General features: G+C 40.3%; 3 protein-coding genes across 5 annotated transcripts in view; all 3 read right to left on the bottom strand.

Annotated features, from left to right (window-relative positions):
* Nucleotides 1-5921, bottom strand: part of abca12 (ATP-binding cassette, sub-family A (ABC1), member 12) — a 37613-nt gene extending 31692 nt beyond the window's left edge. For 2 of the 3 annotated variants that reach the window (XM_037239878.1, XM_037239879.1), the window contains exons 1-12: nt 5670-5920; nt 4916-4993; nt 4745-4838; nt 2861-3005; nt 2482-2594; nt 2231-2301; nt 1597-1767; nt 1336-1529; nt 1147-1265; nt 891-991; nt 415-561; nt 1-152 (exon numbers count right to left, since the gene is read on the bottom strand). In XM_037239878.1, coding sequence (XP_037095773.1) covers nt 1-152; nt 415-561; nt 891-991; nt 1147-1265; nt 1336-1529; nt 1597-1767; nt 2231-2301; nt 2482-2594; nt 2861-3005; nt 4745-4838; nt 4916-4981 — 1373 coding nt within the window. In that variant the 5' untranslated portion in view covers nt 4982-4993; nt 5670-5920. Of the gene's footprint in view, nt 153-414; nt 562-890; nt 992-1146; nt 1266-1335; nt 1530-1596; nt 1768-2230; nt 2302-2481; nt 2595-2860; nt 3006-4744; nt 4839-4915; nt 4994-5669 lie in introns of all 3 variants that reach the window. The other variant, XM_037239880.1, reaches the window with a different exon arrangement.
* A 969-nt stretch (nt 5922-6890) lies between these two features.
* pofut2 (protein O-fucosyltransferase 2) lies at nt 6891-10637 on the bottom strand. Its single transcript, XM_037239814.1, has 9 exons — nt 10442-10637; nt 9502-9755; nt 9285-9429; nt 9072-9182; nt 8707-8773; nt 8466-8591; nt 8175-8355; nt 7923-8046; nt 6891-7643 (listed from the first exon to the last, which is right to left on the bottom strand). The coding sequence occupies exons 1-9, from the start codon at nt 10615-10617 to the stop codon at nt 7490-7492; spliced, it is 1338 nt and encodes a 445-aa protein (XP_037095709.1). The 5' UTR covers nt 10618-10637; the 3' UTR covers nt 6891-7489.
* A 367-nt stretch (nt 10638-11004) lies between these two features.
* LOC119115374 (tubulin alpha chain-like) lies at nt 11005-15219 on the bottom strand. The gene is made up of 4 exons (XM_037239810.1): nt 15045-15219; nt 12422-12644; nt 12178-12326; nt 11005-12065 (listed from the first exon to the last, which is right to left on the bottom strand). The coding sequence occupies exons 1-4, from the start codon at nt 15045-15047 to the stop codon at nt 11091-11093; spliced, it is 1350 nt and encodes a 449-aa protein (XP_037095705.1). The 5' UTR covers nt 15048-15219; the 3' UTR covers nt 11005-11090.
* Between the last annotated feature and the right edge of the window lie 1277 nt (nt 15220-16496).

Genomic DNA, 16496 nt, shown 5'->3' with positions numbered 1-16496 from the left:
AGCTCCTCCTCAATTTTCCGTGGTTGTGTATCCATTTTATGCCAGGGTCTTGAGATGTTGGAACCTCCGTTGCTGCCTGTGAGATTGTGGAGCAGCCCTTTGAAAAATGAAACATCATGGGAAGCGACGTGCTTACTCCAAGCCAGTAAAGCCTGTTTGAAAAGGTTCAGGGGACAAGAAAATTTAAAATTAGCTTAAGACATTGTTTTTTATTTCAATATTTCTGAAGAAAATGCATATTATGATGTCATTTATTTAAATTTGTGAGCACACGTCTTTGCACTCACTGGTGAATATGACTCTATAATAATAAATCCTATCTATTTTCTCAAATTTATTTTGCATTGGTCTCAGTCAAAAATAGAATCCAGAAGAGTGTTTTCTAAGGTAGTTGGCACTATGAATGTAGCCTACCTGCTGAGCGACCTTGCCGGGACTTATGTGGTCTAGAATCATGTCCACTGCACCAGACATGCACATGGCTGTGAGCCACAAGGGGTTACTACTGTTGTCACAAATGTAGTCTTCCAGAATGTCTCCATCTAATGTCAAAAACAAAACCTGAGGAAGAGAAAATAGTCAGACTGGATGCACGCATATTTGTTTTTATACTGACATTCATTAATGTGCATTGGCCCTATTCAAATAAATGAACGAATAAATAAATAGATAAATACATAAATAAATAAATACATTGGGGGGAGAATATTACACAGACAACACTTGCTTGCGGAATCTAATAACAGAAAAGCTAATACAAGCAAAAGATCACGCATACATAAAATGTTCCTTCTGCTTCTAGTAAAGTGAAAAGCACTTTAAATATGAAGCCACCTGGATTAGTTTTGAATTAAAACAGAAAAAGAGCTTTTCCACACTCCATAACAAACCTGGGTAAGTGGTATCCGGATAGCTCGTAAAACCGGTTCAGCCATTACACTGACTGAGTCATTGTTCAGGATTACAATGTCTCCGAGGGAGATGGACACATCTAAAGAGAGGCAAACAATAGATTTACATTACACATGAATGCTATCGTACGGTAATTTCAACACGGGTATGCCAAAGTGCAACGCTATTATATTCTAGAAGGCATTCTATTCTATCCTATTGCTTCATACGGCTTAAATACACATGCTTAGTTACCATTGCCAGGCCACTTTTGAGCATAGCGGATAATGTCGATGCCTCCAGCAATTAACAGGTGCAGTCCAAAGATTGACTCAGCAGTTTCAGGGAAATTGCTCTGGATAACATGCTGAATGCTATGAAAAGAAGAAAATAAGAGCAGTAAGGCAACTGTGACAAACAGCCAAACAACTCAAAGCACCTCACCCCTGTATGTTGGTGAGAAGAACCGCTGAGGTGTCCAACATTTGTTCAAGTGATCCAGCAGAGTAGAGCTCGGGAATAGCTAGAAGGCTCTCCCATAAGGAACTCTCATTCTGCATCTCTTCAAACACCAACATCACAGCCCCGAAGACCTTTGCCAGCTCGTCGGATTGAGTTAGCATTTCTTCTTTGAGGAGCTTTGAATCACAGAATCGAATAAGAAACCAATTTGCGTGCTGATAACCAACTTATTGGCACACACACCTGGTTGAGTATCCGGAGAAAAACCTCAAAGACAGTACTGTTTGAGTTGCAAAAGTTGATTGTTGCATTGCTGATTGGGCCGGGTGAGCTTGCGTTGATGGCCGTCAGACTTATGGAACAGATGGGCCGCTTCAGCAGGTTTATTGCTTCCATCATTTTGTGCACGCCGTCCTAGAAGGGATTTCACAGTCGTCGTCAGACAATCAACTTCATACTACCGTATTTTCCGCACTATAAGGCGCACCGGATTATAAGGCGCACCTTCAATGAATGGCCCCTTTTAAAACTTTGTCCATATATAAGGCGCACCGGATTATAAGGCGCACCTTCAATGAATGGCCCATTTTAAAACTTTGTCCATATATAAGATATATACATTTGACCCGCGGGCCGGACTTTGAACACACCTGCTGTAGTGGCTTAATATTGGTCCATATATAAGGCGCACCTGATTATAAGGCGCTTTTGAGAAAATTGGAGGTTTTTAGGTGCGCCTTATAGTGCGGAAAATACGGTACTCCATATTTAGCACAACTGTTACGACATTGCTTTCGTTTTTATACCCAACCAACATAATCGATGAGTTTAGTTGGACTTTCTCTTGTTCACGCCCTACGTTACGTTCCTGCAGTACCTGGTTGCTAATAAACGTTGAATTGTTGGTGTGGGTGGCGGTGGCATTGTGTTTTTTTAGATCAGCTGCCACTGTAACAAAAAAGAACAAACAATTAGAGTAATGACTGTGCTGATTATTATGGTTACGATGATGCTAAGTTGTAAATCAGCATCCCTCATTGGTTATGGAACAATGTACATATAAAAGAAAAGGATGATTGCGTCTACAAACGTGACACATGAAAGCATAACATTCCAGAAGGAACTTACTCAATATTTCTTTCAAGTTGAAAAGCGGTAAGTCCAGACTGGAGTCGTTTGGGAACGTGTAAAAGTCACCACCTTGAATCATCTTTGCCAAGAGAGAACCCGTCGCCGATGACCTATTAAAAGCACAACATTAGGCAACTGTGGCTTTCTCTTTGAAACATTTGCCTTGTATTTTTAAAAATGATGAAAACAGACATAATAGTAAGATTTTGATGATAGTGCCTACAAGAGGTAGACACACACAAACTTTAATATTTTCACAAAACGAGACTAATATAAAACAAGATGGTAGCTTATCTCCCAATTACAAACCGTGTGACAGAAAAATAAATTAGTGTGAGTAAAAATTTCCAATGTTTATGTAATGTAATGGGAATACCTTGTATTATGAGTGGATCTTTTTGTCAACTTTGATGGGGTCACCAGACGTGACATGTTGCGACATTTGCTATCTGAGTTGCACATGACGGTCTGCAAAAATGGGAAAAAGCCGGTGCTGGGCAGGTTCCGGGGTGACACATAGCCTAGAAAACCAGACAGACCAGACATATCTCACACCCCTTAAATAACTGTAATGTTCCAATGGATGAAAAAAAATGCGGGCAAACTGGCTCAATGAACTTTGAACATTAAAAACATTCATCATTGTTTGTTTTTCAAAGTTTGGGCAGTGCCAAAAACGTGTGTCAATTAGGTTTGTTTCCTCAACAAAGTTCTTCCTGTTGAGACTGGCGGGATTAGTGGACCACATCGGGACGAATGTTTAAATGCTTTAATAAAGGATGCGTAACTTTTGTTTGGCGTATGTCAGTTTTACAATTCGGAATAAACGTTTGAAACTATTTTTGGCATACGGTTGCACCTTTAGCAATTATCCATTCATTTGGGTTTGTGTCAGTTGTCAAAATTGGGAGTGGACCTGTCATGAAAAGTTTGACATCCTGACATAGACCAAAAAAACACAAGCAGCATAAAGACTGTTGGTCCACTGCATTTTTAACTTTGGAAACCATCCTCATACAGCAGCTACAAGACTGTTTTTGGTTATAACAATACCGTGTATACACTCCTTTTCAAATGTCCTCAGTGCCTGTCAAAAATAAATGTATAATGTCCGACTCACTCAGTTGGGAGTAAACTATAAATATGAATACAGGTATAGTTAAACCATCCCATTGAAAGTTAATATGATTTAATGCCTTTTTTATAAAGTACCCAAACAATTTCCCGACGCTCATCGAAGGAATTGTCATGTGTTTGAGAATGAATAGAATAATTTAATGAATAGATTAAATTACATTACATGTTCTTGCAGCCTAACAAAAAATTGTTGTGGCGTGATTGTTCCAAGCCGATTAATCTGCATAGCAATACAAGTCAATATGTTATTAAACGGAAAATTAGGAGAATTCATACAACTAAATTTGTCACAATCTATGTCTTGCGCAGTTCGGTCAAATTGCATCATAAAGGTCACAAGGTGGAAAATTAAGTGTGTGAGAAACACCTACATGGACTCTTCCGGAACACCTTTAACCTTGGTTGACTTAAGTCTGTTGACTTGATAAATAAGAGGAAAATATGTGGTTCAAAGGTTGGTTGCTGAGGACTTGTGATGTTTGAGGAATTATCCTTTTATTTACTCTCATTGTGAAAAGGTAATGCTCCAAATTGTAAAGCTGTAAACAATATTGAGATAACAAAAAATGGGTCATTTTAATTGCTATTAAAATAATAATTTAATAATACTAACATAATAATAATTATTATTAATAATAATCCTTATTATTAGATAAATCTAATGGTTAGAATAAAATTAAAAAATGTGTGGGAAATTACAGTTTCTTAATTACACACAGTGTTATTTTTTCACTATTTAGAGTTCAGTAAAAAATTGACATTTTGAGTTCATGCTTGTTATAGACTTTATATATTTATGCTCAAGGAGATATTTGAGAAAACAATTTATTTCAAATGATTTCTATTATTTTGTGTTTATTTCCAGTCAGTGTGTATTTAATGTATTTCTTTATTTTTAAAATAGTATTTATTTCTAATTTGGACTGCAATCAGACACAACCTCACAGGTTAGACTGGTATATCAGGTAAAAGTTTCCATTACTTCGTAAAGTAATTTCCCTTTTGTGTCCCTTGTTATCTTATTCCGTCTACATAATTTATTGCCGTTGAATGATTGTCTTTTATGATGACTCATTTGTAAATATAAAAATTAAGAAGACTTAACCCGGATCTTTTCACTTACATGGCTCACGAAGCTGTGGTGGGTAATAATCTCGGGTCACAGCAACAATAATAAAGATGATCAGAGGCCAGATGATCAGAGTCAGTGACCAGACCTATAAAACACCAGATCAATTCCATAAATCCCCTTCAATTGCTCCCCCAACTTTCTTAGAATAAACGTTACACTCACTGGATTCCGGATTATATTCAGCCCATTTTTCCAAAGAAGAAGCTTGACTTGCTGGAAGAAGCCCATCTTTGGGCCAGGCTGTAATGGAGACAAAATGTCTTAAAATATGTTATGTTTGTGTATGTTTTGAAAATTATGTTTTTTAAGCATATTTTGTATGTTGACTTTCTACATGGACAAATGTATATTGATTGTATTTGTAAAGATATGTAAATTACTTGTCCAATACTATATAATTTCTTATTACAAATAATGTATCTTTGTTGATCTATCTATCACGGTGTTTCCACCAATTGCCATTCAATCAAGTGAAAAATAATAACAATAATAACAATAACAGCTCTGTGTTAAAATAAGCAATGATTTCACATTGAATAAGAACATTTGCAAGTTAATAGAGACAAGTTCATCATTATTTGAGGATACGTTTTGTAACATTTGTATTTGTTGGTGTGCTCGGCTCAATAAAATTTGGGAAACTGTAATTCACGAAATGTGCCTGTATCAAGTAACTAACCGGCATTATATGTATATATATTAGTCGTAGCAGCAATTATACACAAAGGTAGAAATAATCATTAACAAGTCTTAAATTTGCATTGATGCAAAGATAATCATCCCCTTCCTTAAAATAATGGACCGAAGTCATTTTTCCTTTAAAAAGAACACGAAAAACTGAAACAATTATTGATTATATTGTATTTTAACCTAATAACCTAATTGAATCAAGATGTCATGATACGGTAACACTCACCTGTTAGTTTGTTCTGCAATTGATCTTTTTTTTTTCCTTGTCTATTCGTGGCGTAAGAAAAAAAAAAAACACTCGAAGACCTCGCCAACAACGACCTCTTTAATTAAGTCAAAACACGACGCGCTTGTTCTTCTTAGAAAGAAGAAAAACCACCATTTTAGACTTTGGCTTTGATTCGGCGAGCTCACTCATCCCGTGGACGTAACTGTTGAATTTCCACCTGCTCACCTAACACTCCAGTCTCCAGCACTGGAGTGGACCAATCACGAGCGCGCATTCTTGCCTCTAACAGTAGATAGTTGCGCAACGCCTAAGTCTACATCTCTTTCACCTTACTATTGTTTGCAAATACACACAATACTGTGCAAATGGCTTCATAGGACGAGCGCTTGTACATGTTTATTTTGTTTTAGTGAACATTTACGGAAGAGGATTAGGGCCAGTGAAGAAAAAAAAAAAAGGGGGGGGGGTGACAGGATTTTTTTGTGGAAATTCTCACTTTAAAGTCAGAATTTTGAGGGGAAAAAGTCAGAATCCTGTCAATCCCCCCCCCCCCCCTTTTTTTTTTCTTCACTGGCCCTAATCCTCTTCTGTAGGATCTTTTCTATGCACATTTGAAATTTAAATAAAGATACTCGTCTGTACATTGACTCAATAAAAAAAAAAATGAAACGGTTTATCCTGATTTTTTTAATCCCAGATGTCATTTGAAGAGGGGTAGACTTTATAAACTGAAAATACTTTTTTTCCTCCATGCTCAACAAGACAGAGGAGACAAAACTGTTTCCTCTTTCACACATAAAGAGGAAACAGGGAACATTGCACAATAGCTGCATAATGGGTTTATTGTTGCATGGTGGAGGATGGCGAACCAAAGGGAGAGGTGTAAAACTGTTCTCCAGTTTCTCTTGATCACGTGTACAGGTTGGTGTAAAGCAGTGGTTTTTTTGCATGCTCATTGTCACGTCCACACCTTTGACATACCAACTAGACGTAACCTGGAAGGACACACAACCAGCAAGATTCTAATTCCCAGACTGTGGAATTCAATTTGGAAAATGTCATCTTTTCAATGTGAGATGAACTTGAATCATGACCAGTGGCGTGTGCTGATCAATGATCTGAAGCTCAGCTTGCAAATGACACATGTCCCCTCCACCCACCCACACACACACACACACACACACACACACAAAAATAAATAAAATAAAAACGGTGAGCCGTGATTTGTCATGTCATGTCATTTTCAGTTGACAGCAAGTGGCAAAATGACTTGTAGTGCTTTACACTCACAGTATTGTCCTCTCTGTGTAGAACATATTCCAAGCATTACCTGCTTCAGTAAAATTGTAAAAACCCACGGGTTATTGTGCAAGAATGAGTAAAAAGTGAGAGTGGATCTTTTCAATTGGAAAATGCAATAGGATATGCAAGATTGAGGCAGAAATAATTGCCACTTAGCGAATACAACTAAATTATAGTCACAAAAAACATATCCAGAATGTCAAATTCCACTTATTTAAAAACACTGATTCAAATCCTCTACAAAAAGCCCCCCGAAGATATTTTCCACCAGTGCCAATGATATGAGTAATTAATGACAGAAAAATATCACGCCAATTGAAATCTGTCTTCAAATATTATGCAAATGAGACTGTTTGGCAGAACAATATGCTCTTGGTGTTACTCCAGGTCAGCCACTCCTAGGCATAAAAAAAGTACAAGACAAAAACAAAAAACAAGAGTTCAAATACTGTACTGTGTCCTTGATTGACATTGGCTTTGGCACGTGTGTAAAGTAGCAAACTTCAAAGGTGCCATCAGTAAACAATTTTCCAGTGTGTAGGTTGTTCACACTCTTTCTCGGCATCCCCACAGAAGCGGTTGTAAGTGGTCTTTGGATCAAAACCAAGTATTTCACGCTCTTCGTGGATACGGAAGGAAAAAGTCGAAACCGATGTTCCAATGAAGAATCTAGATTGAGCGATATAAGCAAAAAAATAATCAGTTAACAGCATGGCTGGTTCCACTAGTTTCCCGAAGCAGGTTTTTGATTTTCAAATATTCACATTATAAAACAAACTGAGTCAACCATACAGGAGATGGTGGCGTAACCTCTTGTGTCAATAAGTTATGCTTGTTTTGTTGCACAATAAGGAAGTGGATTGTTCCTTCTTGACGGGAGAAACTCAAAGCAGGAAAACAAAACTACACAATGCATCCATCCCATGGTCCCAATGATCACCAGTTTACCTTGCATGAGCGCAAATCCACTGATCAATGATTGCCACTCCTCCATCTTTCAAAAGCTCCAGGTCCTCTGCGGACGCTTCAAATCGCACCATCTCAGGCAACAGCCTCTTTAGCTCCTTCAGTTCTGTGGGATGGCGTAAATACGGAGATACACTGATGGCGCTTTCAATACAATGCGGACAGAATTCTCAATTCACTTTGATTATGAAAACAAAGATAATGGAAAAATAATTCCTGTTCATAAGACGTCACCTTCCTGGTCTGCATCGGTTGCAACAAAGACTTGCTCCAGTTTGTGCTTCTTCATCAGGTTCCGTATCTTTTTCACAGCCCCCTTCAGGCTGGGCACGTCCTCTCTGTGACCCCAGATGAAATCCTTTCGCCGCAAGTGGACCCCGAGGTACGGGCCCCCTTTGGCAGAGCCCAGCTTGGCCTGAGAAGGAAATGGTTGTAATAATCGATATTTTGATATATGCGACAGTCATTGTGACAAAAAAAAAAAAAAAAGCAGTTTCAGCAGTCACGGCAAAGATGCTGACTCACCTTCATGCGAGTCCAGTCTTCATTGTAAACCGTGTGGTCGCCATCATCTGTCGAGTTGAGGTACTTTGCTCTGAACTCATCTCCAATGAGACGCAGGTGCTTGGCAAACACCATACTGCGACGGCTCTATGTTAAAATGCGGTAGATATTATTTTCATCCCACATATATATCAAGAACAAGAGCAGTAAATGAAAACAGCAGCTTGCTGCATTTGTCACGCTTGTGTTTTGTGTCACTTACATCCCAGTAATCCTTTCCTGCATAATGATCATGGAGAAGTGTTTCTGCTCGGTCGAGCATTACAGAGCTGCGGATGACGAAAAAAAACAAGTTGGACAATTTACGACTGCCACCTGTAGGGTCATCTATGCAAATTACAAAGCAAGATTAGTAGTCTAGAATTACTCTGGACTACAAGTGCTTTAAAAAAAACTGAAGAATGAATCTAGAATAACATTCAGTAGCAATTTAACTGGCTACATTTTTTAATTAAAGATATTTACTCCTGTCACTTCTTGTTTGTATTATCATATACACTTGCCACAAATAAAACTTACAAATGTTGATCCAAGCATGAGTTATATAATATTTCTCAAAGGACTCACGTCACTGTAATGTTCTGTCGAAGAACCGGGACCATGATGGAGGCATGACCTTGTGCTGACAGACAAGTTACGTTTCGAGCTCTCGTCTCTTCGAAGCCCCAAAACCAGCCCCTTGGAAAGGCAGCACAGAGGAGATGGATAAAGTTGCTGATAAAGTGACCCAACCAATGAACAAAGCGGAAAATAATTTGTTTCGTGGAAGGTCCATATCACCTGTAGTAGCCCTGTTTATCTTTGTTGTACATCAATTTGTCAATGCACGGCCGCTCATCAACCTTTTCCTCCCATTTCCCATCAGTCCATCCCTCCGCGTAATTTTGCAGGACCACAACTTGATCAATAAATGGACCTCCATTTTCTGGAATTTAAAGAAGAAAAAAGTGAAATTCACACAACAGACTATAGGTTGGTGTGAGTCAAAATTACTCACCAGCAATGAACTCCTCATACTCGATCACCGGAACGTTGGCCTGTAGGCTGGTGAGGCTGAAGAACTCTCCCCAAGGGATGCGGATCTGATGGAGGTTGGGGCTCTGCCAGTGATACAAGCGACCCCAGGGGGGAAGCACGAGGACCCAGTCATCACCGTTCTTCCTCAGAGATTTCACCAGGGATGCGATGCGAATATATACATCTCGCCGCAGGTTGAAACCCTCTGGAGGGTTCACATCGTACAGAAGGTATCTTCGATACAGCAAAACAAAAAGTGAGTGAGTCTTCTTACTTACGGACCCTGAAATTTTTGAATCTAGGCAATATTGAAGTCACTCAGTTAGGTAGTAAGAAGGTTAAACTGTCTTTGGAGAGCTTTTACTCTATATTTTGAAATTCAGAGATTGAAGGGCAGCACATTTATCTCAACAGTGCAGTCTGTCATAGCTCTGCGTTATAATGGAAGCAAACATGGAGTAGCTTCAGACTGATGACACGTCAGTAGAAACGACGATATCGCATTCGATTTTAATTCTAAAAAACAAACTGACAAATAACTCGTTTTCAAATCAGACGAGTAAAAACTTGAGTTTGATACAGGCATTAAAATGTTCCAGCATTCACAACAATATCGCCGAATTTCATAATTTATAATGATCATTGAGCAAATGTGCTTAAAAGCTTTGCTGCGGATGCTACGTGGCTCAGTTGTTAAATAAAGCATTAAAGTTTCGATTTTTCGAACGGTGTGTCGTGACAGCAGAACGATTCCAGTGTGACTTCCGATGTGGTTGAATCACAGTTCAAATACGACACTGGGGCGTCAAACATGCAACCTCAACCACGTAAACCTTTAATTACTTTCGAAATGAATCACTGCAACGAATTTCACAGTAGCCAAGGGCTGCTAGCATAACTGAACGTGTCACCATGTTTACCGTAGATCCCTAGCGGCGGCGATGGGTACAGTAGGCGTGTTGCTTGCACTAAACACGTCTCCGCTATCTGCCTTTGCAAAGCCTGCGAAAGCAATCAAAATGGAAAAACACAAAATACTAGGAAAGGACGTTGAAGCTATAGCAGCAAATGATAAACACGTTTCTCTGAACGCCATATTTCCTCAAAGCCACGCACTTCCGGAATTCGACAAACGTTGCCTTGGCAACCACCCGCATCCGGGAAACGAACAAATTGAGCATCATTAACTTTTGTTTCGATATCACACTTTAAGATCTCACTCAATTGTGGAAGTATGATCTTTTTTTTTTCCTCCTTTATTTTTCAAAATGTTTTACTTTGGTCCTTCTGGTTAGACTCCACTAGGGGACGCTTCAATACTTAAAATGTGTCCATAAAATGGGTGAGTGAAATGGTAACGGCATCTGCAAATCGTATTTTGAGGTTCTGGGTTCGAATCGCTGCTCCAGCCTTCCTGATTACTTGTTCCAAAAAAATTACGGCACATACACTCCATCAAACAAAAAAGACAACAGACAAGATAGTATGTTGAAATATTTAATGGGTAGAAAAAGAATGATCATTGTTGACACTTACTTTGCTAACTATTTAATAAATAGCTAAATGTGTCTAGAATTCTTCTCCCTCCTCATCCTCTTCATAGGAGTCAATTCCGACCTCTTCATAATCTTTCTCCAGGGCTGCCATATCCTCTCTGGCCTCTGAGAACTCTCCTTCCTCCATTCCCTCTCCCACATACCAGTGCACAAAAGCCCTCTTGGCATACATCAGATCAAACTTGTGATCCAGACGGGCCCAGGCCTCAGCGATGGCTGTGGTGTTGCTAAGCATACACACTGCCCTCTGCACCTTGGCCAGATCTCCTCCAGGAACCACAGTTGGAGGTTGATAGTTGATGCCCACTTTGAAACCAGTGGGACACCAGTCCACGAACTGGATGCTGCGCTTGGTCTTAATGGCAGCGATGGCAACGTTAACATCTTTGGGCACTACTTCACCACGATACAGCAGACAGCAGGCCATGTATTTGCCATGACGTGGATCGCACTTGACCATTTGATTGGCTGGCTCAAAGCAGGCGTTGGTGATTTCAGCCACAGAAAGCTGCTCATGGTAGGCCTTCTCGGCAGAAATGACAGGAGCATATGTGGCCAGAGGGAAGTGGATACGAGGGTAGGGCACCAAGTTGGTCTGGAACTCGGTCAGATCAACATTCAGGGCTCCGTCAAAGCGAAGAGAGGCTGTGATAGATGACACTATCTGACTGATGAGGCGGTTGAGGTTGGTGTAAGAGGGTCGCTCGATGTCGAGGTTCCTGCGACAAATGTCATAGATGGCTTCATTGTCCACCATGAAAGCACAATCGGAGTGCTCCAGGGTGGTGTGAGTGGTCAGAATGGAGTTGTATGGCTCTACCACTGCAGTAGAAACTTGAGGGGCTGGGTAGATTGCAAACTCAAGTTTGGATTTCTTCCCATAGTCAACAGAAAGTCGCTCCATGAGGAGGGAGGTGAACCCAGAGCCGGTGCCTCCACCAAAGGAGTGGAAGACCAAAAAACCTTGGAGACCCGTGCACTGGTCAGACTGCAAATGCAGACACAACATTCAGACTACAAGCCTAAAATAACCACTTTTCTAAACGTTATTACTTTTCAATACTGCTGGGATAAGACAGATTCGATGAAATGACCCTCACCAGTTTTCGGATCCTGTCGAGGACAGAGTCAATTATCTCCCTGCCAATGGTGTAGTGTCCCCGGGCATAGTTGTTGGCCGCATCTTCTTTTCCTGAGATCAGCTGCTCGGGGTGAAAGAGTTGGCGATATGTGCCCGTACGCACTTCGTCTAGAAATGTGAAAGATTTATTACGGACAAGAATAACATCCAATCTTTTGCATCATTATATTATTGAAATGCAAAATGCTTCTTTTTGCACTGACCAACAACCGTTGGTTCCAGGTCTACGAAGACTGCCCTTGGGACATATTTTCCAGCCCCGGTCTCGCTGAAGAAGGTGGTGAAGGAGTCATCATGGCCTCCAATTGACTTTGGAGAGGGCATCTGGCCATCTGGCTGAATGCCATGTTCCAGACAGTAGAGCTCCCAGCAGGTGTTGCCCATCTGGACGCCAGCCTGACCTACGTGGACGGAGATGCATTCACGCTGGAAGAGAGAAAGAAGCAGAAAGGAGACATGAGGATAAGGTTGGTTGTATAGTAAGCAAATAGCCGAGCAAAGCAGTGAATTGCTTTCTTATTATATCAAGTTTGATATTCCAGCAAGCTAATCAGCCATTGGGGTTGAAAAAAAAGCTTCTTTCATTTCTGAGTAGACTTCTTTGATATTTGAGTAGACTGATCTTTAAAGTGTACGAAACAAAAGAATTGTTTATCGTTACGGTATATACAGTCAACAAAACAGAGAGGAGCTCATTTGCATTTCCTCTGAAGTTGACGGACCTGTTTGGTGGCATCATCCACAGCACACCCTCAGGTAAAACTTCCTCGTGCTATAGTCATCAGTTTGTTGGACTAGATTAGCAGGAGAAATGTGATTGATAGTAATGTAACTATTAAAACGTCTTTAATGATTTGTGTTTTAACACCAATGATTAGAAAAAAAATATTTTTTTAGTCTATTACTTTTTATTGAGGCACTATGGTAAAATCACTGATGTATGATTGAATAAAACATTACACAAGATATGTTGTTAATTTTTTTATATTCCTTATCCTGTGTGACAAATTCAAGAGGAAGTCAAGTCAAATATATTCTTAACAATACTGGTATGTTCTCAGAGTCTCCTGTTTGCCTCCTAAATTTGGCCGTGTGACATTCACAAGCTGAGCTGTGATTGATTGTAACATGTGATGTCAATTTCAGTCAACAGCAAGTGGCAAAATGGCCATCCCCTGAAAGGAATAAAAACACATTTTTTTAATTTTTCTTTTATTTTGCGGCTTAATTGATTCCCCACAAACATAATATTGATGTTTATACTATTATAGCTGCATTTAACATATTTTGAGGAATTGTTTGGACTTGGCATCCTTAAAGGATGCAAATTTTGTAGAATGTATGCAAATTGTTCCATCCATCCATCCTCTTCCGCTTATCCGGGGTCGGGTCGCTGGGGCAGCAGCTTTAGGAGGGACTCCCAGACTTCCCTCTCCCCAGCCACTTCATCCAGCTCATCCCGGGGGATCCCAAGGCATTCCCAGGCCAGCTGAGAGACATAGTATCTCCAGCACATCCTGGGCCGTCCCCGGGGTCTCCTACCAGTGGGACATGCCCGGAACACCTCCCCAGGGAGGCATCCAGGAGGCATCCTGATGAGATGCCCGAGCCACCTCATCTGGCTCCTCTCAACATGGAGGAGTAGCGACTCTACTCCCAGTCTCTTCCGGATGACCGAGCTTCTCACCCTATGCAAATTGTATTTTATTTATCTCTCTCTCACAGTCTGATTTCCCCTTCTTTCTGAGGACAATGACATTGTCCTAGCATGGAAAGGTCACTGCCCATTGGAGAGATTTAGGAAATCAACTTCTATTATTTCAAAGTGTGTTTAAGCTCATTAAACCCAAGTTGAGATCAGTTCAGCTCTCCAGTGTCCTCTTTAGTGAGCCCAGCTAATGTGACATCATCTCAATTTCCAGGTATGCAGGTCACAGCACAGCACAGCCGCTATTTTAGGGTGCTCATTTTGAGAGATGACACCCAGTAGCAATGTTTGAGTAAACAGGCAGCCACAGAAATAGTCCCTGTCACTTTAAAGAAAAACTCAGACCATTAAAAGACTTTTAGATTCAATTGGCAATTTCTGACCCTATTGTGTCCCTCAGCTTCGTTTTAGTAGTGTTTCATATAATTTATTTTTTCCTCATCGCCTTTTTAAAATGACTAAAAGCCTATTTGAGCAGGGTGGGTGCCCTGTTGTTCGATGGTTTTATCAGCTTGACTAACAAGCTGTGTTTGTACTACACTGTGCAAACAAGCCTGCATGCAGCGTTTAAGAAGAACTGTTATAACCTTGCCATGAATTACAAAACTTTGTTCCAAAACGTTTTGCTGAGAGTGACAGCAAAGTCGAAACCAAATTTTGTCCACTGAACTGGTCTAGGTTTGTCTCAATCTGATCTGACTTGTTGCTACCTGCATATTTTTCCGACACACCTACATTTTTGACTGTCATGTACCCTGTCACACACCGAGTCACCGAAGGCAACCTTAGTGTGTTATGAGGGCGAGCAATAACAGCTCTAAAATGCAATCAAACGATACAAATTAAATCAAAACAGCTCCGCAGTATTTCCAAATGATATTTGTCACTCTTTTAATTTCATTTTGACACTCCGTGACTTTAAAAATAGGCCGCTTTAAATGTAACTTTGACATCTTGTGTCATAAATAGCTCATTGTCCCAGAGATTGGCGGAAAGGCTGAGCTGAATTTGGCAACTGACCTGAATGAGCAGGTGATGACAAGCCAAACCTCTAACTTGTGAGAAATAATCAGCAGCATTGACAAAAGCATTGTGCAATAAGAAAAAAAAATACTTACCATTATGCCTGCTAAATTGAGGATCCTCACCACAATCTGGATTTGACTGGATTTGAATTTCCACAGTGCCTCTCACAGCAGTCCTTCAATGTGGTCCAAGTGAGTTCAACTGCCAAATGCACAGAGACTACAAGCTATATTCAACTTCAAACCACTCCCACCTGTCTCCTTGACAGGAACTGTGAGCGCTCAGTCTGTTTGCATGACCACGAGGTACTGCCAATATAATTCTTCACACAGTAAACCGATCTTGCAGCCTGAGTGGAAACTTTCACTCCTGACAAGCACAGACCTCCAACGTTCATGAAATGTTTCAATTGCTTTGAGTAATTTATGATTGACTGGTGCGAATAAGTATGATAGGTGGGACACTAGCTTAATGAAATATTATGTTCTCTTCATATGTCATCCAAAAACACTGAGATAAATGTAGATATTGTCAGTCAAACCTCACAGGTTGACGTCACTCCTGTCAAATAGTTCCAGTGGTTTATCCTTTCAAATGTTTGCAAAAAGGGAAGCGCAACAAGTTCGACCGGTTAACTGACCCATTTCTGTGTGCATACAAACCAGCAATGACACTTGGGGAAATATTTTTAATCCCCCCAAAATATGGCAGTACATTCACTTTTCCAAAACATATTACCGTAATTTTCAGACTAAAAGTCGCATCAGCCATAAAATGCCCAAAAAAGTGAAAAAAAAACATATATAAGTCGCTCCGGAGTATAAGTCGCATTTTGGGGGGCAATTTATTGGACAAAATCCAACACCAAGAACAGACATGAACGAGCAACAACAGGCTAAACGATAGGTATGCTAACGTGACATAAACACAAAGAGCTGAGAACGGGCCTGACGTAACATTCAGAGTTATTAAAAAAAACTATTACATAAATAACACGTTTATAAAACTATCTGTGTCACTCCAATTCATTAAATCCATCCATCGTCCTTTGTCAACAATGGGTGCGCGCCGCTGACGGCGCTTGCACTTCCAAATATTCCACAGGCCCATATAACGATATATAAATTAGATATCAAATAACTATTATATAAGCAATAATATTATCAAACCATCTGTGCACTCTAAATCATTAAATCCATCGATCAAATTCCTCGTCCTTTGTCAACAACGCCGCGCGTGCGCCCTGACGTCAGCCTCGTTGTTATTCCAAAGATCTATTATATAACTAGATTGTAGCCTTAACAAAGTACAAGGAAAGACGTGGGTTTGGTAAACGGCTTTTTATTTAACAAAACAAACTTCCAGGCGTGTGGCGGTGTGGACTTCCAGCCACGGAGGTGGAAGAGAGATCCATAGAATATGACCGGGCGTGCGTAAAAGCCATGACCGAGCCCCATCCACCGTCCCCGAGCAGCCACCCGGCCGAGCGCCAGCCCTCGACTTCCATCCACGGAGGTGAAAGAGAGCTCCGTAGAGTAGGACCG

This window comes from Syngnathus acus, chromosome 21 (assembly GCF_901709675.1).
Source record: "Syngnathus acus chromosome 21, fSynAcu1.2, whole genome shotgun sequence".
Taxonomy (NCBI): Eukaryota; Metazoa; Chordata; class Actinopteri; order Syngnathiformes; family Syngnathidae; genus Syngnathus; species Syngnathus acus.
The sequence above is the reverse complement of the archived record's forward strand: the minus strand, read 5'-3'. Positions and strand labels throughout refer to the sequence as shown.